Source organism: Chrysemys picta, chromosome 7 (genome assembly GCF_011386835.1).
Source record: "Chrysemys picta bellii isolate R12L10 chromosome 7, ASM1138683v2, whole genome shotgun sequence".
NCBI classification, from domain to species: Eukaryota; Metazoa; Chordata; order Testudines; family Emydidae; genus Chrysemys; species Chrysemys picta.
The window spans coordinates 96,032,055-96,059,689 of record NC_088797.1 but is presented as its reverse complement, the minus strand read 5'-3'; the positions used below and the strand labels follow the sequence as shown (position 1 = coordinate 96,059,689).

General features: G+C 43.6%; 1 protein-coding gene and 1 long non-coding RNA gene across 9 annotated transcripts in view; one reads left to right on the top strand and one right to left on the bottom strand.

Moving 5' to 3' along the window:
- The window catches only part of LOC135972767 (uncharacterized), a 29,390-nt gene continuing 1,755 nt past the window's right edge, over nucleotides 1-27,635 (top strand). The window contains exons 1-2 of one of the 2 annotated variants that reach the window (XR_010589263.1): nucleotides 1-506; nucleotides 25,746-25,892. This is a non-coding gene — a long non-coding RNA (uncharacterized LOC135972767). Of the gene's footprint in view, nucleotides 507-25,745; nucleotides 27,610-27,635 lie in introns of those variants that run through there. The other variant, XR_010589262.1, reaches the window with a different exon arrangement.
- HECTD2 (HECT domain E3 ubiquitin protein ligase 2) overlaps nucleotides 19,088-27,635 on the bottom strand; it is a 164,204-nt gene continuing 155,656 nt past the window's right edge. For 5 of the 7 annotated variants that reach the window (XM_065552058.1, XM_065552059.1, XM_065552061.1 and 2 more), the window contains 3 exons: nucleotides 27,210-27,325; nucleotides 26,219-26,362; nucleotides 19,088-21,708 (listed from right to left, as the gene is read on the bottom strand). In XM_065552058.1, the coding sequence (XP_065408130.1) occupies nucleotides 21,588-21,708; nucleotides 26,219-26,362; nucleotides 27,210-27,325 (381 nt within the window). In that variant the 3' untranslated portion in view covers nucleotides 19,088-21,587. Of the gene's footprint in view, nucleotides 21,709-26,218; nucleotides 26,363-27,209; nucleotides 27,360-27,635 lie in introns of all 7 variants that reach the window. The other 2 variants (XR_010589259.1, XR_006176025.2) reach the window with 2 other exon arrangements.

Sequence of the window (27,635 nt, the reverse complement as noted above, 5' to 3'; positions counted from 1 at the left end):
CCCTGTCTCCTTTCCAGGAACACATGTTCTAACCATCTGGTGAGTAATAGGAGAACTTAGTATCTTAAGTTACAACAGCACTTCAATATCACAATAAAATCATTACACAAGTTTAAATTTAATTGCTGGGCAGCGTCTTAGTTAACTTGCTCTCACCAATCCATGCTGAAGTCTGGGGGAGGTTTTCCTTGGTTTCATTTCTTCTTGACTCTTCTGTTTTTCTTTTCTGTCAGTGGCAGCTTGTTCGTAGAGAAGGACATAAAGAGTTGCGGAGTGCTTGCTGTCTAAGCAGTGTAGCAGAGGGGATGTGTGTATGTGAGGGGCACTCACTTCAGAGTTTTATACTCTTCTCATCCTTCCTATTTCCAAGAAACACATCTCTTTCAGGCACGTTTAGATTCAAAGTTGGATGCTGTCACTCTTTCATTGGCATCATGGTTGGCTTAGTTCCTGAATATGCAACATTTCTAATTGCTTTTGTTCTTCTTGTGGCAGGAAAATATCAGGTAATGTTTAAAGTTAGTTTTAACTTCCTTTTTGTTCAGTACATTTTGTGAGATATTTTAAAATTTTATTAAGGTTTGACATGAAATGAAATTCTGTTTTCCAAGGTCCAAACTTCTCAAATCAGTCAAATCAAATAACTCATACAAAGTCTTAAGCTTTAATAATTAAAAAGTTGATTCTTATAATAATTTTTGGAGAGAGGATTCTTGTCTTCTGGAGTTGAGTGAGGGTTTGCTTGTGCACTGCCAGTAATTAATTAATTTGCTATTAACATAAATATTCTATACTTAAAAGGCTTCTTACATTAGTAACTAGGTTAGCATTAAATGACATTGCTATATTTGTACATAAAACATCCTACTACTCATATAACAATATCAGGCAGTTATTATATGAAGGGTTGCATTTAAATACAGAATATTTGCAAATATGCATTTAAAGAGAAGCTTATGACATCTTAAGCATTTGAGAAACAATAAAAGATTTCACTCAAGTGGAAATATGAGTTGGAAGTAATCAGTATCTTCTGTAAACTAAGATTTCTCTTTGCAAAGATGAGGGCTACAAGACTCACTTTTATGACTTGGTTTATAGCTCTGGTAACACATCCTAAGCATTACTTCTTTTGGAGTTTTTTGAATAAAAATATTCTTGCATTCTTTTACACAGCAAGGGCTTTTCCCCTCAAACAAATACACTACAAAAATCTATTTTATTGAGATAAAGATCATATCTACACTAAACTGATATCTTATACAAGACAGATGTGTCCTAGTCTTTGATAAGACACGCTGATTGGCTTGTTTGCTTTTTGATCAAATGGTTTCTAGATTTATAACCCACGATTTGCAGTATACAAATGTAATTTGTAATTACAGACCAAATATTCTATACAAAGCCTGAATCACAGTAATTACCTTATATACATATTTCAAAACATGGTATACAATATTAAAGTTAAATAGAAGTTATAAAGCTGCATCCCACAGTCTGTGTAAACACACTTGGAATAGTAAACATTTTATGACTAAGGAAGGGTTATATTGCGAATATTTGCTTGTCCTTGGGAGACAAAAAGCATAACCTTTTTGAATTTCATTGATTAGTCTGAGCACTTTGTACATAACTAGCTAAACATAATATATATTCTTATATTTTCAAGTATCCTGGCTATAACATACTTGTAACTTGTGGCACCTTTGAGACTAACAAATTTATTTGAATAAAGACTGGGAGTGGATGGGCCATTACACAAAGTAAAACTATTTCCCCATGCTTATCTCCCCCTCCCAGTTCCTTATATCTCCTTGTCAAGTGCTGGAAATGGGCCATTTTCATTACCACTACAAATAGTTATTTTTCTCTCCTGCTGACAACAGCTCACCTTAACTGATCACTCTCCTTATAATGTGTATGGTAACACCATTGTTTCATGGTGTGTGTGTGTGTTTTCCTTCTGTATTTTCCACTACAGGCATCCGATGAAGTGAGCTGTAGCCCACGAAAGCTTATGCTACAATAAATTTGTTAGTCTCTAAGGTGCCACAAGTACTCCTGTTCTTTTTGCAGATACAGATTAACACGGCTACTACTCTGATACTTGTAACTATATCTCAATATTCAGTAAAGGCGGAAACAAACTTGTAGAAACCTAAAAGAAAAATAAGTTATATTCATTTTAATATAATTTTTGCATCAATATTGAGGGTTCTCTCTCACAACTTGTAACCCTATAGTGAAAATAATAAATGATATTTAACATATACTGTACTTGAGTTTAAATTATAGCCAAAGAATGTATAGGACCATCTTGGATTACACAGTAGCAGAGTACAGTAGCCACTGATGGATAGTCCCACGCTTTTCACAGTATTAAGTGTATGATTTAAGGCTAATAACCCTGTGTTGTATATTAACAGCCTTTTCATCTTCTTTATTTGATAATATAACATGCTTTTAGACAAAGACATTAATTAAAACTTTGCTGTGTATATCACATGTTGACCTTGGAATCTAATTCATTTTGATGCAATGGTAACTCATAACCTAGGGTGTAGAAAGATAATCATACACTATGCTCACTGGAATTCTCTAGATGCCTTTGGCTTTAGACCATTTGCCAGAAATCGAAGTTGGGGTGGACAAACTTGTGGACAGTAAAATGGAGGTGGAAGTATGAGATGGCTAATATGTCACTTTTGTGTAACAAATATTTGATTTGCTTGAAGGACAGTACTTCGTTAATGTCAGTAATTAAAACCAAAAAGTTTCAAAGAGAGACACAGTCCTGCACAAATTTAAGTAATCTGGAAAAGTGGTTGCAGGCCTAAAGATTGATATAAATGAAGTTGTTTGGATGGACATTCTGCAATATGAAGGCTAGATTGTCCTTGTCTAAAATATAAAGGAAATTCATACTAATAGTATGTCTAGGGAGGCATGACTGTTGCATGTGTAGACATAGCCGAGCTAGCTATGATCAAGCTACTTCATTAAAAATAACAGTGTAGCTGCAGCGGCATGAGCAGGAGGAGTGGCTAGCCACCTGAATACAATCCTGTCTAGAACCTTAGATATTTACTCTCATGGCTATCCCATGCCATCACAGCTCCGCTATTTTTAGCCAGTTAGCTTGGTCACAGTTAGCTCAGGTATGACTACACGTGTTGTCCCAATGGCAGCGTAGACATATCCTAAGTTACTGCCATCCATTGTAATAACACAAACAATGCTTTGATAGAAAACGATTATTATTGCACACTGTACTCCTTCAGGAATGTTGGAACTTAGTCCATCTGCAACACATTCAAAGAACTTATGACATTTCCAAAACTTTGTAGAACACAATTAGACAACAGCTAAGCTGTTCAGAGGCTTCTTCCAGAACTAAAGAAATGCCAACTCTAAATATATATTGTGCACCCATCACCAGACCTTAATTCTTAAATCTGTACTTCTCACAGTAAAGTGCTGTTCTCAATCATCCAAAGATGGAAAACAGAACCATCCACCCTGGATGAGACATTTACAGTAAAGACAAGCAAATATATGGTTCAAATACTTTCTGAACTCACCAAGACAGTAACATTTGTTTGAGATAAGCTTCATACTGTATTTCAGTATAAAAATATTTAGTACAACACTGTTTGCTCTTTGGAGGACTTTTGATTCTTTTTCATTAATAGCTGTAAAAAGCCATTGTTTCATCACCGCATTTAAGAATTAACGCTGGATAACATGAGCTGAAAAAGAGTTGAGTCAAAAAAACCATGTGCCAAGATATTACTTTTGTTCAAAAGGCTCTTTTTCTTAATTTAGAACTAAACTATATTATACACATTTTTAAAGAGTATTTAGGACCTACACTAACCATTCTATTAGACAATTTTGCCTTTCTTGAATAGTATTTTATAGAGTACAAGATATAAGGAAAGCTTTGAAAATGTGTTGTATAATAAACACTTTCCTTACCTTATATGAAATGCCCCAGAAAGGCTTTCTGAGAGATGGGACAGATAATTACCAGCATGGGGCATGATCAGGATTTACAGTGGTGCAGGAGTTAAATGGACACAGTGATAAAGGATGTGTAACTTGAAAGGAGAGTTAACTTGTAATTATTGTATTGAAATCTCTTAGTGTGGTTAATGTAGGCATTCAACAATGGAGTTTTCTTTTTTCCTTTGAGTTCACCATTCAAATCTAAAACTGACTATTTTAAAAGTGTGGACTAGGTGCTGGTGAATTGCATGAGAGGGAAAAGACTCCTTTGGTAAGACCTTGGAATAAGAGCAGTCACTCAGAAGCCTCTATTCCAGCTCAGAGATAAGTAGGGCCGGCTCCAGGCACCGGCCCACCAAGCTTGTGCTTGGGGCGGCACCTGGAGAGGGGTGGCGCGGTGCTCCGGCCGCCGGGGAGAGCGGAGCCCCAGCCGGGCTTGCCGCCCTACCCCCGGGCGCTCCGGCCGCCGGGGAGAGCGGAGCCCCGGCCAGGCTCCCCGGCCGGGCTCGCCGCCCTCCCCCCGGCGCTCCGGCCGGGCTCGCCGCCCTCCCCCCAGCGCTCCGGCCTCTGGGGAGAGTGGAGCCCCGGCCGGGCTCGCCGCTGGGGAGAGCGGAGCCCCGGCCAGGCTCCCCGGCCGGGCTCTCCGCCCTGTCCCCGGCGCTCCGGCCGCCAGGGATAGCGGAGCCCCGGCCGGCTCGCCGCCCTCCCCCTGGCACTCTGGCCGCCGGGGAGAGTGGAGCGCTGGCCGGGCTCGCCGCCCTCCCCTGCCGTGCTGGGAGGGAGGGGGGGGGGCGGTGGGAGGCTTTTTTGCTTGGGCGGCAAAAAAGCCAGAGCTGGCCCTGGAGATAAGGCACTACAGAGTTTCTATGGCCTCAGCTTCTCTTATTGCCCAGGCCTAATTGTTACTGAATGGGGTAAAATCAGGAGTGACCTTTGTACAACTGGCCACCACACACACGCAGTCGCCCCTTTGCTGACTCCCAGGCATCCTCAGTGGTGTGTGCAGTGGGAAGGAAGAAGTTGTGTGGCAAGAGCCTGCCACAAATGTGGAAAAGGGGGCAGCATTTGGGATGAAAAAGGACAGTTACCTTTTCCATAACTGACGTTCTTCGAGATGTGTTGCTCAGGTGTATTCCACTATAGGTGTGCGTGCTCGCCCCGTGCACCGGTGCCGGAAGTTTCTCCCTTAGCAGTACCCATAGTGGGGGAGCACTGCTGCAACCCCTGGAGTGGCGCCGGTATATCACGCCATAAAGGGGGCTGCGTGCTCCCCCCACCCTCAGTTCCTTCTTGCCAGACAACTCCGACAGAGGGGAAGGAGGCCGGGACGTGGAATACACCTGAGCAACACATCTCGAAGAACGCCAGTTACGCAACAGGTAACTGTCCTTTCTTCTTCGAGTGATTGCTCATGTGTATTCCACTATAGGTGACTCCAAGCTATACCTGATGGAGGCGGGTAGGAGTTTTAAGTCTTAAGTTTTAAGGGTTACCCGGATGGAGTACTGCCCTAGCAAACCCTGCGTCATCCCGCGTTTGGGAGACGATTGCATAGTGCAAGGAGAAAGTGTGGACAGAAGACCACGTAGCAGCCCTATATATGTCCTGAATAGGGACATGAGCCACATAGGCCACTGATGAGGCCTGAGCTCTCATTGAATGAGCCTTCATTATAGGAGGCAGGGGAACCCCTGCCAGGTCGTAACAGGTGCGAATGGACGAGGTGATCCAGCAGAAAATCCGCTGAGTGGAAACTGGTCACCCCCTCATGCGCTCGGCCGATGCAATAAATAGCTGGGGGGACTTCCTAAATGGCCTGGTTCTGTCCAGGTAAAAGGCCAGCGCTCTGCACACATCTAACATGTGCAGGCGGCGTTCCTCATTAGAGGAATGGGGCTTAGGGCAGAGGACCGGGAGGAAAATATCCTGATCCATGTGAAAAGCCGAGACTACCTTCAGCAAAAATGCGGGGTGAGGGCACAGCTGAACCTGGTCCTTATGGAAGACCGTATACGGTGGTTCAGAGGTCAGGGCCCTGAGATCGGAGACCCGGCAGGCTGAGGTGATAGTCACTAAGAATGCCACTTTCCATGATAAGTGGGACCACGAACATGTGGCTAAAGGCTCGAAAGGAGGCCCTGTGAGGCGGGAGAGCACTAGGTTCAGGTCCCAGAGCGGGACTGGGGGTCTGGCATAAGGGAATGCCCGATCTAACCCTTTTAGAAACAGGGACGTCATGTGATGTGAAAACACCGAAAGGCCCTGCACCAGGGGGTGTAACGCTGAAATGGCCGCCAGATGCACCCTGATCGAGGAGGGCGCCAGCCCTTGAGTCCTAAGGGACAGGAGGTAATCAAGGACAAGCTGGATAGATGCAGACGACGGAGCTGAACCTCTATCCCTCGCCCACATAGAGAACCAATACCATTTGGCCAGGTAGGTTCGACGTGTGAAGGATTTCCTACTCTCCAGCAGGACCAGTCTGACATCCTCAGAACATCTCCCTTCCTCCTCATTCAACCACGGAGCAGCCACGCTGTCAAGTGGAGTGGGGCCAGGTTGGGGAGGAGGAGACAACCTTCCTCCTGGGAGAGGAGGTCCGGGCGGAGCGGCAGCCTGCGAGGGGGGCCCGCTAGGAGTTGTAGTAAGGTCCCGTACCAATGTTGATGGGCCCAGTCCGGGGCTATGAGGTTAACCCGCACCCCGTCTGACTTCACCTTCTGTAGGACCCTGCCTATGAGGGGGAAGAGCAAGAAGGCATACAACAGGGGCCCCAACCATGGAGAAGGAATGCGTCTGATATCGCTCTCTCGCCCTGTCCCGCCCTGGAGCAGAATCTGGGACACAGGCGATTCTGGGCGGTGGCAAACAGGTCTACCTGGAAAGTGCCCCACTGTAGGAAGATCCACCTGGCCACCTCCCTGTGCAGGGACCACTTGTGCTGCTGGGAGAAAACTCTGCTCAGCTGATCTGCGAGCGTGTTGCTCTTGCTGGGCAGGTAAAAAACCTGCAGGAGGATGTTGTGGGCTATACAGACTCCCACAGGAGCTGGGCTTCCTGGCATAAGGCCCGGGAGCACGTGCCCCCTTGCCTGTTGACATAATACATCGCGGTGGTATTGTCCGTGAGGACTCTGACCACCTTCCCCTCTATGCGCTGGCGGAAGGCCACGCACGCCAGGCGCACTGCCCTGAGCTCCCTGACATTTATGTGCAGGGTCAGTTCCTCGGGTGACCATATACCCTGGGTCCTGAAGCCCCCAACGTGGGCTCCCCAGTCCAGGTCTGAGGCATCCGACACTAAATCTAGTGAGGGAGGGGGATCTCGGAAGGGAATACCCTGAAGCATGTTGCTCGGGAGAGACCACTATTGCAGGTCTGCCACCACCGTTGGTGGCACCGTGACGACCTTGTCCAGACCGTCCCTGGCCTGGGAGTACCGGGAGGCCAGTCAAAGCTGAAGGGGTCTCATCCTGAGCCTGGCACGTCGCACCACAGAGGTGCATGCTGCCATATGGCCTAGGATTTGAAGGCACACTCGTGCCGTAGTTACCAGAAAAGCCGTGACCGAGGCGATGAGAGTTTTGAGCGTCTCGAATCTGTCCCTTAGGAGGGAGGCCGTGGCTACCCGGGAGTCTAACAGCGCTCCTATGAAGTTTATGCACTGAACCGGGACTAACGTGGATTTCTCGTTTACCACTAAGCCTAGAGCTGCGCAGGTGTTTAGCAGGAAGTCCATCTGCTCATGCACCTGAGACCGAGACTTGCCCTGGAGCAGCCAGTCGTTGAGGTAGGGGAAGATCTGCAGCCCTTTCCTCCTGAGGTGGGCCGCCACCAACACCATACACTTTGTAAAGACCCTGGGGGCAGTAGAAAAGCCGAAGGGGAGGACCGTAAACTGGTAGTGGTCCTGACCCACCAGGAAACGGAGGAAGCGCCTGTGACTCTCGAAAATGTGGATGTTTAAGTACGCATCCTGGAGGTCTAGCGCCGTAAACCAATCCCCCGGGTCTAGGGACGGGATAATAGAGGCCAGGGACATCATGCGGAATTTGCAACGAACCAGGAACTGGTTGAGATTCCCAGATCGAGGATGGGCCGAAGTCCGCCCTTCGCCTTCAGGATGAGGAAATACCTGGAGTAAAATCCCTTGCCCTGGAATTCCCGAGGTACCTTCTCCACAGCTCCCAGGGAGAGCAGGCGCTCTACCTCCTGGCTGAGGAGGAGGGCATACTCCGGGTCCCCGGCCGGCTACCGGGACGCGGGATGGTGGGGAGGGGGCGAAACGAACTGCAACCTGTACCCTTGGGAGATGCTGCTGAGGACCCATCGGTCCGATGTTATACGGGACCATTGCAGTTGGAAGGCAGATAAATGGTTGGTAAAACTCAACTTTATTAACTGGGCGGGGGGTACCCTGGCAACAGGCCCAGTGACGCCCTGCAACGAGTCAAAAACGCTGTTTCCCTGGCCTCTTGGCCTTCGAGGGCCCAGGTCATGGGGCCGAATGGGATTGGCGTTGGGACCGACGCCTCTGCTCCCTCTGCCTCTTAGGCGAGGGTTTGTATCTGCCCCATGCAGTGGGAGCCGAGGGCTGCAGTCTGGGCTTGTCCTTGGCCGGTGGGACATACAGACCAGGTGTCTGCAGGGTGGTGCAGGAGTCCTTCATCCCGTGCAGACGGGTGTCTGTCTGGTCTGCAAATAACGCTTTGCCATCAAATGGCAGGTCCTGCATTATAGACTGGGACTCCACCGACAGCCCTGACAGGTAAAGCCAGGATGCCCGCCTCATGAAGATAGCCGTGACCATCGAACAAGCTGCCGTGTCAGCTGCGTCTGAGGCGGCCTGGAGAGCTGCTTTCGCTACCGCTGTACCCTCGTCAAGCAGCGCTTTGAACTCCTTCCTGTCTTGCTCTTGGAGGGAGGGCTTGAATTTTGGCAAAGAGCCCCACAAGTTAAAGTCAAAGCGACTCAGGAGGGCTTGGTGGTTTGCCACCCTGAGTTGGAAACTGGCTGAGGAATAAACCTTTTTGCCAAACATGTCCAGGCTCATGGGCTCCTTATCCTTCGGGGTCAGTGCGGGCTGACTGTGCCGCTCATGGTGGTTGACCGACACCACCACCAAAGAGTTTGGAGAGGGGTGGGTGTAAAGATACTCGTGCCATTTTGTTGGCACGAAGTATTTATGTTCCGCCTTCTTAGAGATAGGCGGGAGGGAGGCCGGGGTTTGCTATAGGCCCGCGGAGATGTTTGCCACCCCCTGGTGAAGTGGCAGTGCCATGCAGCCCAGTGCCAAGGAGGAAAGGACATTGAAAAGATTGTCCGATAGTTCCTCCATTTCCTCCGCCTGCAGGTGTAGGTTGGCGGCTACACGCCGGAGGAGCTTCTGGTACGCCTTGAAATCCTCTTGAGAAGGAGGAGGCGGTGCCGCTATGGACTCATCGGTGCCTGCAGGGTGACCGGGACGGTCCTGAGAGCATCGGGCGGTGCTGGTATGCCACAGTCCACGTCAGGGTCTGGTTGCAGGGACTGCCCTCGGTGCCGAGGCAGGGATGCAGAGTGGCCTTGAGATGCCCCAGCCACGAAGCGGGGCCTCGGTGGTGCGGGCGCCTGGGGCTACGGTGCCCACTGTCCTTGCCAGGGTGTCCCTTGCCACTGCGCTGCCTGGGGTCCCACCAGGGTTATCTGTTCCTGGGGAATAGTGCGGCCCGGGGAGGGGCATCTGGGAGCCGAGGCAGAGGTGGCCGAGGATTGCACGGTGCTGTAGGAGCGGCTCGACTAGTGCCGTCCCCGTTGGCTCCTGCCACGGGACTTCGACCTCAATGACCAATAGGAGTAGACGTCGGAGGTCGTATCCCTGGACTCCCTACGGTGACTCCGGGCGCGACGTTGCGGTGCCGGCGAGTGCCGGGATGCACTCTGAACATGGCGATCATCGCGATATGATCGGTGGTGCCGTCGGTGTCGAGATCCGCTCTCACTCGACACGGAGCATCGACACTTCCCATGCCTGCACCTGCTGCCTCTGTGGGTCAAGGACGACTCAGGCGATTCACTCCCAGGCGACCCTGACAACGGAGTGGATGTATGTCTGGGGCTATGGGAGGGCCCGGCAGACCGGACGGAGGTCTCCACGACCGACATAGCCGGTGAGGGCTGGGAGCCCAATGGTGGTTTCCCTTGGGACCGGGGCCTCACCTCGGATGGCCCGCTCGGTACCGGCATGGCAAGGACGTCACGCGCCACCTGGGTTGCCTCCGGCATGGAGGGGACCTGTATCAGCGGGGAGGTATGCGCAGACAGGGCTGGACTGCTCTGCTCTGCACGAGTCGGAGGTCTGGGCCCCGACGGGGATCGTGGGCTGGCCAACTCAGATCCAGCCTCACCCCTGTCCTTCTCACAGTGTTGCTGGGATTTGCCCTGCTTCTTGGCCGGGAAGCGGTGCCGACTGGTGGACAGGGCTTTGCTCCGCACCGATGACACGGTACCCGGGGCCGGGTCGGGTCGGTACGGCACGGCGATGCCGGGGCCAATGCCGATTCCATAAGGAGGGCCTGGAGATGGATCTCGCGTTCGCGTTTAGTCCGGGGCTTAAATGATTTGCAAATTTTGCACCTCTCACTTATGTGAGACTTGCCCAGACAGCGAAGACACTCGGCGTGCGGATCGCTTCTGGGCATGGAATCGCGACAGGAGTTGCACGACTTGAAACCTGGGGCACGGGGCTTGCCCCGAGCCAGGCTACTAACTAGAGAAGCTGTCTATTGACGAACAAGTACCACTAAGGCTAGAAGCGCTGCAGCCAAGGCTGAAGCACAAAGTTCCGACTACCTTCACTGGCGGCAAGAAGGAACTCAGGGTGGGGGGAGCACGCAGCCCCCTTTATGGCGCGATATACCGGCGCCACTCCAGGGACCGCAGCGGTGCTCCCCCACTACGGGTACTGCTAAGGGAAAAATTTCTGGCACCAGTTGTGATGTTATTGATATAATCTGGGACCATATAGAACATGGTTGCAACCAAAGTCCTGTAGTGGCACCACATCTTGTATAAGGGGGGGGGGTCAAATGAGGTGTCTAAGACAAGGTTATGGTTTGCTGGTTATGATTATGCTGCCTAGCTATGTGTATCAATTTTGTAGTTGAAATTATAAATATTGGCTCTGTACTGTCTGTATTTCAAACTTATGCTATGCTTTTGGGAAACCTCCCAGACAAGTGGGTGTTAGCTCTGCCTAGCCTGCTTGATGGCCCATTAAGGACCATCAGCTATACAATTGACCCATGGAGAGAAGGCAAATATGCCTTGTAACTCAGCAAAGTATGCAGGAACTTGCCCATGTGACTCCAGACTCCATTTTGCTGTAATTTTCCACAGTAAGAACAAAGAGGTGTTCTTACACCTGGAGAAAACTATAAAAAGGCTAATTATTTTTTTAAACCCAGTTATACACTAACTCCCCACTTAATGTCCTCTTGCTTAACGTTGTTTCAATCTTACGTCCCTGCTCAATTACAGAACATGCTCCATTTGAAGTTGTGCAATGTTTCGCTATAACGTCGTTTGGCTGCCTGCTTTGTCCAAAGCTGGCAGCCCCACTATCAGCTCCCCTACGCCCCCCCACAGCACCTCCTGCCCGCCGGCAGACCCCGCGGATCAGCACCTTCCCCCTCCTCCTGCCCCTTCCTCCCCTGCCTCCTGAACACCGCAAACCAGCTGATTGCCATGGGCAGGAGGCGGGGGGAGAAGGGGGGAGCCTGCACGCCGAGTCCTCGCTCCTCCCCCTCCCTCCTGCCCCCTGAACATTGTAAGCCAGTGGATTGCCACAGGCAGGAGGGAGGCGTGAGAATGTGGCGCACCTCCCCCCCCCCTTGCCTCCTGCTCGCAGCAATCACCTGGCTTGTGGGGTTAAGGAGGCAGGGGAGAGAGGGGGAGGCTGCACACCATGGCCTCGCTCCTCCCCCCCCCCCCTCCTGAACGCTGCAAGCCAGCTGATTGCCGCAGGCAGGAGGCAGGGGAGGGAGGGGGGAGGAGCGAGGACGCGGCATGCGGAGTAAAGGGGGGGGGGAAGAAGAGGTGGGTTAAGGGTGGAGGCTTGAGGGAAAGGGTAGCATGGGCAGGCCGAGGGTTGAGCCCCCCGCCCCGGGTGCTTGCAGAGTAGGGGAAGCGGCCACTGCTGTTGTGCAATGTGCTTCTCCTAGCCGACAGCACTTCCAGCCTCCTTGCCTGCCTCATTGTCTCCAGTGCCAGTGGGCTGTGCCTGTGTGGGGTAAGGCAGGGGCACCTCCCAACTATAGTACTGTACTGTATAGCAAAAAAAAAAAAATTCCCTGGAACTTAACCTCCCCCCCATTTATATTCATTCTTATGGGGAAATTGGATTCGCTTAACATCGTTTCACTTAAAGTCGCATTTTTCAGGAACATAACTACAACGTTAAGTGAGGAGTTACTGTACATAACAGTGGCCATACTGGGTCAGACCAGAGGTCCATCTAGCCCAGTATCCTGTCTTCTGAGAGTGGCCAATGCCAGGTGCCCCAGAGGGAATGAACAGAGCAGGCAATACTTTTGGCCGTCACATATCTCTGGGCAATGAGTTCCACCTCATTGACTGTGCGTTGTGTAAAACAATACATCCTTATGTTTCTTTTATACCTGCTGCCTATTAATTAGGTGACCCCTGATTATGATATTTCGTTTTATTATCTATCCCTTTCCTAAGGATTCCAAACATTCTGTTAGCTTTTTGGATTGCCACTGCATACTGAGCAGACATTTTCAGAGAACTATCCATGTTGACTCTAATATCTCTTTCTTGTGTGGTAATAGCTAATTTAGACCCCATCATTTTGTATGTATAGCTGAAATTATTGTTTCCAATGTGCATTACCTTGAAAGGTAAGGTTGCACCAGAATATTTCCCTCTACTCAAAACTGTGAAAAGTTAAAGGAAAGTCTTCTGCATTCCTTGACATTTTCACATTGCATACACCACCACTGATAACAGAGAAAAGCAGTATCTACCCCAACTTCATCAAACTTGTGCTCTAGCACAAAACCTTAATAACAGACCTCATTAATGTTAAGGCAGAATAACTTCTCATTTGTATGTTACACGTGGCAGATGTGGCAATCAGTTGATAGAAGAGCCTGTGAAACTGCTGTTAAGATTTTGTGCTAGAGCACAAGTTTGAATCGGGGGGGGGCATAGAGGGGGTTTTTTAGTTCTCAGATTATAGTCATAGTTTAGAGTCAAAGTACTGTATACACAAGATGACCTTAGACAAAGTCTGGTCACACATCTACGTGATCTGGCACCACTTTCTTAGGGAGGAAATATTTGGCAGGAAAATGAAAACAGACTCCATTTGTTTATGCCACTCACTACAGATTTCTAAACATACACATCAGTGACACTAGAAACTAGCTATGTAAGCAAGTACTGATTTATAATGGTGAAGCATCCAAGCAAATGCAACTGAACTATTAATCTGTATATTTTTATACAATTTTGTTTTTCTCATTTGTAGGGTCTTACCAAATTCACAGCCATGAAAAATGCCTCATGGACCGTGAAATCTTATCCTCCCGTGATATCTGGCTATTGTAGGGGAGGGGCAGGGCTGGGGGCACCTACCATGCACTGGGCTCCAGCTGCTAGTCCCAGCCCAGTGGTTGCCCACCCATAAGGCTGGCCCTCCCCCCCCCAACTGACAACACCCCCATACCCTGCGACCCTCATTTCTGCTCTACTATTTGCGGTGGTACTGGCTTTACAGCTGGGCACTGCCCAGCTCTGAAGGCAGTGCCCCGCCAGCAGTGGTGCAGAAGTAAGGGTGGCAATCCCACAACCCCCTATAATAGCTTTGTGACACCCCCCCACTATCCCCTTTTGGGTCGGGACCCCCATGATTACAACACTCTGAAATTTCAGATGATAACATCTGAAACTGTGAAATTGACTATTTTTAAAATCCGATGACTGCAAAATTGACCAAAATAGGTTGTGAATTTGGTAAGGCCCTGTTCATTTGTATAAAATTAGATACAATATAATCTGTAATTATTATTTAACATTCGTATTGCAGTAGTTCCCAAAGACTCTTTTTGCTAGGTGCTGCCCAAACACACAGTGAAGGGTTTGCTTACAAAAACAGACCACTCCTCCATCTTCTCCATTTCGCTCCCTCCCATGCATATGTTGTAGAATGAGATATTTTTCAATCAAACATTTTCTATGGCTATGAACACCTTAAATCTGTGAATTCGGCTATATTAGTAACTATTACACTGTAACACAGTCATCTTACCATCTTCCTTTTATAGTCTTTAGATAAAGCCATTGTATTTTAAGCAACTGAAGCAGGGCCGGATTAAGACCTTTAGAGGCCCTAAGCACTGAAAAGATTATGGTGCCCCCGATATGTAATTCAAAATAAAAACAATACTATACCATAAAATAAAATTTTATTTTTGGAAATGACACAAAACTTACATGTACTCTGAAATTAAAATAGCTTCTTTCTAGATTTTCTGATCGCAAAATTCTGGATAAGTTCATTGAAGCTGACTCGACGAAGCATGTACGCTTCCATACACAACAGGGAAAGTGAATCAAGTCTGTCTTGACACATTGTTGTTCTCTGAGGGTTTTTTATTCTTTTCAGCTGAGAAAAAGAGCGTTCTGTGGAGCAGTTAGTAATCATCAATGTTAGAAAAATACGTAGTGCGATCTCTACATTTCGAAATATACATTGTATTCCGTCTTTCAATATTGTGTCATGAAGATCAATGTGACTGAATTTCATTTTTCCTGTTTCATTAAACTTTGCGCGCATATAACAGTGGAACTGCCGTACTTCTCCACAGAGATTCATGTTCAAGTCAACTAGCTTTTGGGAACCTTGTGAATATTGTTCGTCAGATAAGTCCATATTGTTTAGAAAAGAAAATCCACTTGATACTTCTTTGTACACTTAACCTCTCCTCTTCATATGAGCTTCAAGAGTATCAATTATAGCATAGTAAGTAGATACGCGAAATTTGTCTCTAGGATTCAATGCTGTTTCTGTTGCACTATCATTTGCTTGTTTTTTCCTGATTCGCTTGTGGGACTGGGCTTCTTTGTAGGTAGTATCAGGCAAGATATCTTTTGATATGTCTTCAAATCTTTCGAAATCATTCCTCAAAGCGTGTAAGTGGTCTGCTAATAATTGACAGAGGTCTGCACAGGTTTTCAAATCCAATTCTTTTTCTTGGAGAGTTTGACTTGTGTGGTAAAAGTATTGTAAAATTTCATTCCACATGGTCAACATGAATACAAACTCTAATTCTTGCATCTTGTTTGCAATGTTTTCTGCCTCTTGTATAGTTTCTCCCTTGTGTGACTGATCTTCAGCTATACTTTCTAACGCATCCACAATCTTTGAGTAGGACTCCAGAATTGCACTTGTTGCCACTGCATGTGCCTCCCAGTGAGTATTAGAAAGAGATTTCAACACACGATCATTGCCCAAATATGTTTTAAGAATTGCCCATCGGTGTGTGGAGGCAGAGAAAAATGTATAAAGTAACTGGACTGTTGAGAAAAACCTTACTGCCACCGGACAACTAAAAGCTTCTTCTGCATTCCTTGATAATGCCCTGACATGTTGGTAGCATTGTCATAAGATCGACCTCTGCACTTTGAGAAATCTATTTTGCAAACTTGGCACAGATAATGCAGTACTTGATTTGCCATTTCTTCACCAGTGTGGCTTTTCAAATTGAGGAATTTTATAAATCGTTCAACTGGTTTTCCATCTGTGGGAGACACATATCTTAGTACAAAACTCAATTGATCAATATGTGAAAGATCAGGTGTAGAGTCGACAGAAACTGAAGTACCCAGCAGTACTTATTTCATCCACAATAGCTGAACGAACTTTGTCACTCATTAGACCGATGAGTTCATCACATATTGTCTTGGATAAGTATGATGGGTTACCTTTGCCAGCATTCCCATATTTTGAGATACGGCCTGCTAAAAATGGGTCAAAATGAGCCACAAGCTCCAACATCCCAAGAAATTTCCATTCTGCAATGATACAAATGTGTCATTTGAACCCCGGAAAGGCAGACCACATTCAGCTAATGTTTGAATAACACTTATAACACGCTGCAAGACATGTTGCCAGTATTCACGCTCCCCTTTAATTTGTTCTTCCAATTTGTGTGTCAATCCAAAGAAAGAAAAAAAACTAATCAAGTACATATAACTCAGAAGAATATATCAATAATAAAACATAAATTTATTGCAATACATGACAGGATCTGATTTCCTCGTATTATTTCGATCTACATTAGTAGGACACCCTTCTGGTTTAGGTGGGGATAAGTAATAAAAAGAGAACAGAAAAACGGGGGAAGTGTGTGTAATGGAGTGTAAGGAAGTTAACAAAGTTCCGATTTTTCCCATGATGACTACTTCAATGCTTTTTTTAAAATATAAAATATCATTAAAAAATCATTTTTTTTGGTGCCCCCTGCTTTGCTAGTGCCCTAAGCACATACTTAGTCTGCCTATTGGGTAATCCAGCCCTGAATCAAAGTAAGAGTCTGAGTTAGCAACTGGAATGCTGTGTCTCCTGTGGGGGGACTCTTTTGCTAGCCATGGTGGGAAGTTCCAAGTCAGTAGGTGGTGCATGATGCCCTGCTGTGTATGGTGCAAATCTCCATCTTGTTACCACTTGGCTTGGTGACTAAAAACTGTTAAGAGCTTAGAATTTTCACCAAACATTATGAAAATGAGATCCAGGAGAGAGAATCCTGGTGGATTGGTCAGATAGTTACTCAAAAGGTACCAACAGAAAAGGAGAAACCATCTTGGAAAACAAATATCTTAATCATTAACATGTCCTGATGAAAAATCTGGCAGAGACTCTTGCAGGGGGGGAAAAAAACCAGCAAAACCAAAACCCTATGCTCCTATATTCTCCTGGCCAGAAGATCAGCTTTAAGAGTCAAGATCCCTCAGAACTTCTTCAGGTGTTCCGAAGGAGATTCTGAGAATGTATTTAGAATCACTGAGATAGAACAGAGATTCTATTCTTCCTCAGCTTTAATAATAACCCAGCCAGCCAAAAAATCTCACCACTTCTTGCTCAGAATCCACAGAAGAATGCTCCGTTTTGCTTTTAAGGCCACACTAGCAGCCATTTGGACCTAAAGAGAACTCATACTCAGGCAAGAGTGTTAAAAAATTACATTTTTAAAGGATTTAAATTTATATCCTTGTATTATGCTGTTAAGGGGCCCAGATTAACATACAGGGAATGTAGACTACTTATGTGCAAACAGCTTGTGAAGACCCCCCTTCTATAAAATCCTCCTAGATGAGTTTCACTTCATAAACCAGGCCAACTAACATATTTGAACACAGTATTCATGGTGACCTAGATCTTAGGCCAGAATGTCCCATTTGAAGGGAAGAATTAAAGAGTGATCTAGGCAGAGATTCAGCCAGTCTCATAACCAAAACATTGTTGGCTATCAGGAAGACTCGACTAATTGTGTGCTCATTTGATAGAGAGGTAGAACAGAAGGTATGCTGGGTGAAACTTCCAAAAAGAGAACACCTGTATTCCTAAAACTAATGGATCCCGGAGAAGACGACATTTGTCTTTATGTTTGACCATAAAGCCATCAGACTCATCTGACACCATTTGTGGCAAATTAGGAGGAATGCTGACTGGTGCATTTCCTTCCCTTGTTTAGTTCTAGAAGTCTGTCTGCTCTGGAGTTCAGAACCCCTAGTAACCACGGGGAATACATAAAACTCCTTTTTGCTGAAAAGAGGATTTGGCTACCATGCTCTTACATTGTGCTCCCTGACCTACTGGTTATGATACTGGAGAGACAAGGGGCAGGTGAAGTAATATCTGTGATTGGACCAACCTCACCAATCTTGTCTCTCTAAATTCTTGGGGCCAACACAAGTTACAAATGGTTATGCTAATGTCTGTTTGAATCTTTCCTGTCTAGAACTTTGGACCCTAGCTGAAGTGGTAAATTGCCTACCAGCTGTACTACTTTCTAGACAACTGATCAGGAGAATCTTCTCTGTCAGCAGCCAGCAGTCCTAGATTACAGGGTGGCCTAAGTGTCTATTTCTACTAGGCTCATGTCCATAGTGAGTACCATCAATTGAGAGGATCTAAAAGTGACCAATGGTGAAGATTAACAACCTGCATTCACCAGATGAAAGACACAATGAGAGGGCTGAGAAGCCAAATTTGGCAAGGTAAATGAAAGCAGGTACAGGATACTAGGGCTAAGCAAGTCATCTGCCATCTCTCCCTCTACAAAGTGATGTCAGAAGAGAATTGCTCCCCTCCCCCCCATCTCCATTTGCTGGAAGGAGGATTTATACCTACTGGCTGAGCGATCATAAAGAAACAGCATATTTAGAAAATAAAACATTTCTTCATTGTATATAGACCTAAAAGTTAAGTCACAGTTAAGAAGGAACTCTGATGTTTATAATAAATAGTTCAGATATTGGTCCCTGATGTCCCCTGTGTGCCACTCAAGTAGTGCAAAGGGGATGGAAAGATGGCTTTAACAGCTGGTTGGAAATTATGCCTGCATAAGGGAATCCTCAGGCAGCACAAAGCCAGAGAACCTAGTTCTATAGTTTTTGCTCCTTATCCTTATTTCCCCCTGGTTTAGGGGTCACTGTGAGACTGAGAGGCGATATGGCTGGAGCATGATAACATCTGAGCCAGTTTCTATCACCACAAATTAGAACAGCCCTGAAGCTGTGGGATCAGGATTGTTCCTCGAAATAAGGAGAAACAGGTTCAGGATCAATACTATTTTACATTCTTGTGTTTCTAGCATGGTATGCATTGCAACATTGGTAGTTCAAGATAGAATATGGAATATTATTTTAGGGCTTTTTGGTGAGCATCTCTGTATTAGTAAGTCAAGATTTCTTATTCATTGAAACATGCAGAGATTTAATAGAAGATTATGAATTGCTAGTGCAAAGAAAATGTTTCAATGGAAAAAATACTGCACTTCAATAGGTCAAACTCGGAAATTGAAACGTGTTTGATTTAATGACTGCACAATTTCAATACATAAAAATAGATACCCAGTAATGAACAAATGTATACAAACCAGATTTCCTTAGGTAATGTACAAAAAAATTGTAGAGAGAAAAAATGGGGGGAAGGTTTCATTGGATTACATTGCAAGACAACAAAATAAAATGTAGTTGAGCAAACAATGTTAAATGAGGAGATCAGAGGCTTATTTCATAAATACTGTGCAATGCTTTCATTTAACAAATACAAAAATTACAATTATTTAACTTAATGTCAGGAAATATAAAATGTAATTCAATGACAGTTCTCTAGTTTATTTAAAAATGGATGCAAATATAATAGCTTTTAAAATTTTGAGGTAATATTATACAGTAAACCCAAAAAGCTTTTAATAATTAAAACTAAACCAAGGCAAAGTGCAATTTTGTGATAAAAGATTAAAATGTAAAGCTTTTATCTTAATGATAGGCAGAAACAATGCTTCAGTTATTAAATGTGGGCTTGAGTCATAAAAATATTGACTTATGTGCATTTTTACATGAGAAACTGTATAGCTATTAATTCATAAACAAAATGCATAAGACAACTTTCCATGAATCACCCCCTTTAGAAACAAACATTTTGTTTCCAGTTTACTTAATAAAAATATACATAATTCTGATTTCTAAAATACACTCACATTTTTGTGCTTATTAATATTTTACCCATTTAAAATGTTTCTTTAGTTCAGGCAGTACAGTGATGAAGCAGTGTGATTTGTTTAACTGATTCATTTTACATTTTCAGATTAAAAATATAATTCTAGAGTTGTATTTTTAAAAGCACCAATTACTGGTCTAAATATGCTCCCACTGAAGTCAATGGTAGTTTTACCACTTACTTAAAGAGGAGCAGAGTTAAGCCAATGCTGAATGCTTTCAAAAATCCTACCACTAATCTCTATTCCTAATAAAATAAAAATGGTAAAATATCACTACCTTCTTTAAGGATCAGAACAGAATGAAATGTGTAGTTATTTACTAAAGGATTAATGGCATTAAGGTTACAGGGTAGCCAGATTAGTTTATTAACCAACGTAGAAATCTGCTGGTTGTATGTAAGTAGTATAGAAAGGAAGAAATAGCCAGAATAAGAAAAGTATCAGAAAAATTACTGTATATTTTGTTATTGCAAATAAGTTCTGTTGCAAAATCTATAGAACATACAGTAGGTATTACTTGATGTAAAAAAATACAATATACTATACTGTATGCTGCTAACTGTCTCAGGTTGTGAATAAAAATGGATTTGTAATTATGCCTGCATTTTACAATCAGTTTCTTCCCCAGCTCCAAATTTGCTAAGACTTGCAGACAAGAATATCTTTACATTTACTTTATTAGTGTGCAGTGAAAAAAACAAAACATTGTCTAAATACTGACCTTCAAGTTAAATGAAAGCTACAGCATTTTGATTTGTTCTTGTTTTCACTTTTGTCATAGCTTACTCTAATAAACTTTTAGTAAAAGATTTCTAGCATAAAGTTGTTGATCAAATGACAGTATGGTTCACAAGTTAAAATTTTAATATTTTTCCATGTGATGTGGATATCACTTATTTCTGAAGTGATTCAAAGAGATTTAGAATTTACCTGTCAACATCCAATTTCTTTAAGTAAGCCATGGTTACAAAACTACAATATCTACAGTCAAACCGACTAGTTTGCTGCCAATTTCATAAAATGAACATGCAGGTTGTTTAATACTTAAAGTTTGTCCTTGAGTCCAGTTATACTGAAAATAGTACTTTTAACATCCCTGTACAAATCAATTCTGTTGATCTGTAAAAGCTGAATATATAACATCTAAAACTGTGTATTTGTAAAAATAAATCTTTAGCAATTAATGGCACTATCAAAATCCTATTTTTCCACAGGCAGTTATTTACATGCTTTTTAAATATCCTGCTTAATTATTTGATAACGAAAACCAGAACATTAAAACTGTATACATTTTATCCAGGCTAAAATTGCTTTATGTCTCAATATGAAAATATGGCCCCATGTCTCACATGAATGGCAGTTATACACTTTGCTACTGCGTGTATTAATTAAAGACATTCTGCCACTTGGCTTACCTAATCAAGAAACCTTTTGTGTTTCCTTTCCCAGTGGAACATGCATCATGATGCAAATTATGATTAATTATAAAGTGCTCCAAGAATAATCAGAGACAAAACTGTAACCTGGAATTTGTCACCTCTGTCAGCTTTCTTCTGTCAAGTAATGCAGCATTCTGTATTTTATGAAAATTACTTTCTGAAAAAACAAGCAGTAAATGTATTGCCATACAGCAAAAACAAATGCACTTTGCATTTAATTAAAAAAAAACCATGTTTTAAATTGGATAAGACTGGCACAGGATCAAGAGACAGAAACATGAAAAGCTTAAAGGCACAATAAGAGGAGAGTGAGTGCTACATAAAAAATCCTGTATTTTAAATCTTTCATCTTATTCTAGACCAAAACCTTCTGTATTTGAAATTCCAATGATCAGCTTCTGCTTCAGTTCTTTTTTGCTCTTGTAAGGAGGGAGGCAAAGCTGGTTGAAGCAGGTGTGGGCCACAGGTAACCTAAAAATATTTAAAAAATAATGCACCATTTGTTTTTAACAGAAATACAATAGCACTAGGATATTACCTGTATGCTTTTCATTTATGTGCATTACTTTTACAAACCAACACAAAGAAAGTGTTACTTACCTCACAGTAACTGGGGTTCAACATGTGTTGTTCATATATATTCTATGGTTAGTGCCCTTGAGTTTGGATTCTTTTTGTCCAGCAGTGTCCTTGTGCCTCCCACCTCAGTGCACAAAGGGTGAGGAAACCCCAAATAACCCTCAGACTCTTTGCCAATACAGAATCCAGGTATTATGAGACTCTGTAGTAGTGAGGAAGGTGGGCTGTGGAATATAAATGGATAACATGTGGGGGGAGGGATAGCTCAGTGGTTTGAGCATTGGCCTGCCAAACCCAGGGTTGTGAATTCAATCCTTGAGGGGGCCACTTAAGGATCTGGGGCAAAATCAGTACTTGGTCCTGCTAGTGAAGGCAGGGGGCTGGACTCGATGACCTTTCAAGGTCCCTTCCAGTTCTAGGAGATAGGATATCTCCATTAATTTAATTTAATATTTAATATTTAACACATCTTGAAGAACCACAGTTACTTTAAGGTAAGTAACAATTTTCTTCTTGGTTAGTTGTCCATATATATTCCATGGTTGGTGACTCACAAGCAGTGACCTATATCACAGGAGGTGGGTGCTTGGAGTCTAACAATAAGATAGCTCTGCCAAAAAGGAGCATCAGATCTTGATGCTTCATCTATGGAGTAATGTTTGGTAAATGTATGCATGGAATTTTGAAGTTGCTTCCCTACATATTTCCACTATCAAAATGCTTCTTAAAAAGCTGCAGAAGCTGCTTAAACCCTGGTGGATTAAGCTGTAATTTTTCCTTGTTGGCATACGGCTTGGGAATGAACACAGGCAGCTGTATTACGAGGTTGAAATGGAAGTCAGAGACTACCTTTAGCAACACCTTTGGGTGAGGCCTCATTGAAATACTGTATATGGAGGTTCTGCAGTGAGCATATGCATTTTTCCTACCTTGATAACTGCTATTATTGCAATCTGGAAGGCTGTTTTGATGGACAGGAGGGAATGTGTAGCTAGGAGCTCAAAGGAATGCGGGAAGGAAGACTCATCAAACCTGTCAGCATTAGGTTAAGATCCCAAGGAAGAGGAGGGTACCTGATTGGGAGACATACCCTTATAAGGCTCTTCAGGAATCTACCTACTGTGGGGTGTGAGAATGCTGAATAGCCCTGAATCAAATGGGAAGATGGAAAGCTGAAATGGCAGTTAGGTGAACCTTAAGGAAGACAGAACTGTCTACAAGCTCCCTAAAGGACAGGAGATATTCTAGTATTATATGCAACCAGGCTTCCTGAGAAGTGCAGGGAACTTGCGGCTGAAGATTGTCTAGGTGGGCTCCCCACCCTAGACTGGAGGCATCTGTGACCAAGGCTTTCAGTAGCAAAGGTGGATGAGATGATGATGCAGCCAGAAGCTGATGGTTTCCTTGTTTGGAATATCTGATACTTCTCAGATGGGCTGTGCTGTGCGTGAGGGATGGTTGCCAGGGTGCTGGTATGAATATTGAACAGGGAGCCATGAGAGTGGATATGACTGCCGGGGTCCTGGTATGGATATTGAACCATGGGGGTCAAGGCATAGTGTCTCTCCCAGAACTTTTGGGCCTTAGATGGTAGTAGTGCGCCCTAGAATCCTTTTCTGGTATGTAGGGATCAAAGCACTCCAGGGAATGAGATGGTGACCCCTCCCTGTTATTGTCTGATCAAGAGGAGGAGAAAAACTACTGCTCTTTTAATGGAGGGGCAGTACCAGCTCAGGTGCTAGGCAAGCCTTTAGTATGTTGTCTACCTGGTACCACAGATGTGCTCAGTACTGAAGAGACAGAGTAGTGGTTGGTACTTCAGAAGGAAATTAGATGAACAACGAAATGGTACTGCAGAGAGTGTGAGGTCTGTTGATACAGCAACAGGTCTTGGTACTGAGCATGGTGGTATCAAGTGAATGGAAGAGATTGGTACCAGAAGCCTCAGTGACAAGTCAGTTCTGGATGATATATGATGCTTTATGGGAGCTGGCACTCGGATATGGTGACTGGTGTGGACTGGGTGCCAGAGGGACACCCACTCATTTGAACTACCCTTCTCAGTAGCAGAATGAGAGGACCTAGTGAGGGGGGACCTAAATCTGTGTCCCTTAGAGGTGCAATGCTCCTTTCTCCCCCAACCTCAGATATTTTACCAGCCAGAGAGGAAGGTCCCTTAGACAGGTGCTTCAGAGAGTAGACTGAAGAGCTGACTGGAGCACTTTTGGAAGAGGACTGCTCAGGAATTTCATGTCCAGCCACTCCAATATCTGAAGAGGCACAGACATCTCCAGTAAAAGAAGCTTCTGGAGAATCTCTCTTCCCTTTGCTTCAAGAACGATTTGCAAAATGGCACCTCTCTCAGGAACGTGCTCCTTTGCTAAGGCACGTTCCTGAGAGAGGTGCCATGGGACCTGTATTCCCATCATTAAGTGGCATTACTGCCTCACAAGGACAATTCTTAAATTGTGGAGATTTCTATTCTGTTAAAAAGACTAACCCTGGTTCCAGGTGAAGTCGTTCAGAGAATTTTTTTTTGTTTTCAAAGAGAAAGGAAACACCAAGTAAAAAGCTAATCCTAACAAGAAGATATTTACAAGCAACAGAAAGGGCACAGTGATCGAGAGGCTCAGCCACTGTCAAAGTTCCAACTCATAGCCACAGGCACGGAGAAGGAACTGAAGGATGGGTAGGGTTGTCCTTAAATCCTTAGGTGGGAGGCACAAAGACACAGAGCACAGGCATGGCCCCATATGGATATGGTAGCCAAAAGAATCCAAAAATCAAGTGCAGGGGCTGCATATGCACCAACAGTGGAATATGTACGGAATTATAGTTCAGCTCAGTTTGAGGTATGAAACTGACTGGACATATTGGCAAATTTCCAAAGCTCGATGTCTAAAGTTAAGTTTCTAAATTCATATTTGGGATGGGATTTTCCAAAGTTCTTAGCAGTGGCCTAACTTTTTTTTGAAAAATCACAGCCTTTAGGCCAGTGAAGACCAGGCTCCAGATATCTACAAGCACTGAGAATCCATGCATTTCACTAAAGTCAACAGGAGCTGCAGCACCTTTAAAACTCAGGCCACTTTCACTACTAGGTACCTATACAATGGATCTAGGACTATAATATTGGGCACTCAGGTTTGAAAATTTTGGCCATTACTACTGCCTGGATCCTGTAATATGATCCACGCAGGTGGATCCTTATGCTTATGAAGAGGCACATGGAAGTCAATATGGCTCTGCATGGGTGCAAGAATCTGACTACAAAGATGACACTGTAGGAATAGCGCCTACATTATTCTAATATTTCCCTTTTACTTAAAAACTACTACTCCATTTTTAAATTGTGCCACTGCACCAGACAACAGGAAGATATGTGTTGTGTGTACCCAAATATATGTAAGATCATATACAATTCTGAGAATTTAAAAATGAGACCAAGTTAAGATCAGATTAGCAGTCAGCTCTCAGTTTTCTTGCCTTGATATTCCTTTAACATATTATTGGATTCATGAGTCAGTTGATCTAAAAATCAGTAGAAGCATTATAATATTATGATAAGGCCAATTACAATAAATGAATTTTTGGAAAAAAAAAAAAAAGGTCTCATGTACTGTACTTATTTCAGATCTATAATTAGTTGTGATGCTGAAGACTTGACAATGCAAAGTGGAACCAGGAATTTCTGGTGACAGTACGCTCTCCAAATTAACCGAGCTGAATTTCTCCTAACCTTCTGGAGAAAACAGCCATCCAAAAAACTAGCTTGATAGTAAGGAATGAGAAACTTCCCAGATGAGTTCAAAAGGATATAAAAGGTTCCAGCGGAGCACACAAATATTTAACCTTTAATTTCATGTTACAGACTCTCTTGTTTCACCTACAGAGAAGAACCTCTGACCATCTATCCATTTACTCTATAGAGATCCCAAAGCAATGGTCAATCTGTTCAGGACTCACACACTAAAAAGCTTGACTCAGATCAGCCGTAAGAAACAAGGGCACTCTGTCAGCTGCAGAGACCGGTATCCAGAGTGATGAACACCCAAATGGATCCAGCAGAACTCTTGGTAAATATGGTAGTTTATTTTTCACCAGTTCAGCCCCAGTCAAGGACTAAAGCAAACTGCTTCTTTGAATTGAAGCATAAGGACGACTTGTATTAAAAAGCAGTAACTGGATTTCAGATTTACACATTGTTCAGAGAGCTGGCTCTGTATTAGATGAACATCTGCTAAATTTGTGTAATCAATAAATGGTTTTAATAACATTTGTAAAGCAAGCTAAAGGAACTAATATAGTTTCTCAATCAGTTTGCTTTTTTATACTACATACACAAATTACAATAAGACACTTCTGTTAAAAATATTTAAGAATACAAATGAAAATTATTTACCAGTTAGTGGATGTTTCACTCTTTGAAATCTTGAAATTCAAATCAGCCATCCCTCCCACAGGTACTCTGTCACTTCCTGTAGTAAAATGCAGTAGCTTCTTTTGGAGATCAAGAGGAAATCCAAGTACTACCTCCCAAAAGTATCTACAGTATTAATTAGGGAAGGGGATAGTTAATAGCTTGATAAAAGCAATGTAAAGTTATCATTATGCCCTACGCTCAGATATTGTCACTTAATATAAAAATTCCCATCAACATATAGTTAACAGGTGAACTTAAAAGCATAAAGTATTTATGTACATTTTCAAACACTGTTATCAAAAACGTGCTAGTGACACTCTTCTATACAACTTCTCCCCCCCACCACCACCATTATTTAGAGCCAGATTTTATAACTGGCATAGTGGAGCAAAGGGAAGAGATGTTTTGGCTGCCTGTATCTTACAAACCCTTATTTTTCAAATGTTGGTTTAGTTAAACATACACATAACGTCTGAAACTTTATTTAAAACCTATTAGTTACAAGAAATGCCTAGGGTTACTAGGTATTACAGAAAGATTAGATGGAAATATTTTCTTCTCAATTTTTTATGCATTTTACATTTTGTGTATAGACAGTTGCCCCAGTTTGTGTGGATCGTTCACACATCATCATCATCAGAGAAGAGAGATAACATTTTAAAATATAGGAAAATATTGTAAAACCACACAGTAGCTTGGTGTAGTACCTGAAACTGACTAGACTTAAACCGATTGTGTCCTTTTAAAGATACTTGGCATAGCTAAGGAGGTTCAACTAATATAACTTTTCCTACTTAAGGAGATAAGACTACAGTATTTTTATCTCATTTTGAGATAACCTTTTAAAAACTTAGTTATATCTTAGTACTTCAAGACTATATTGAAATTCAGATTTTAATTGGTCCCATTAGTGCATCAGTCTATACTCTTCTTCTATATGAATATTAAGAAGATTAAAAATTAAGTCTACCGTATAGTGAGATCAGTTTTCAGGTAGCCATCATACTGGGTGTTTCTCTGTAGAGCATACATATCCAGTTCAGGGCTTCCACAAACAAGAATTTCAACTTCTTCTGGACGAAGTAGCTGCCAAAAAGTCATAACATTTGCTGGCAGAACACTTTTTTAAAGATAAATAATGATGCTAATAAAGTTTCAGACTAAGAATTGAAAAATTAAAAATTGCAAATGTTTTGTTATGCATTGTAGACAAAGTATGTTATTTTCTTAAGAACATTTTTCATGGATAAAAGTTTATATCTATACTCCAGTATTTACTATTTTGCAGGAAGATCAATTCCTCAGCGCTTAATTTTAAAATTGTTTACTAACAAACAAAATAAATGTGGGTAATATCCATTAGTGTGTTATTACTATTCCCCTTGCCTCTTAATGT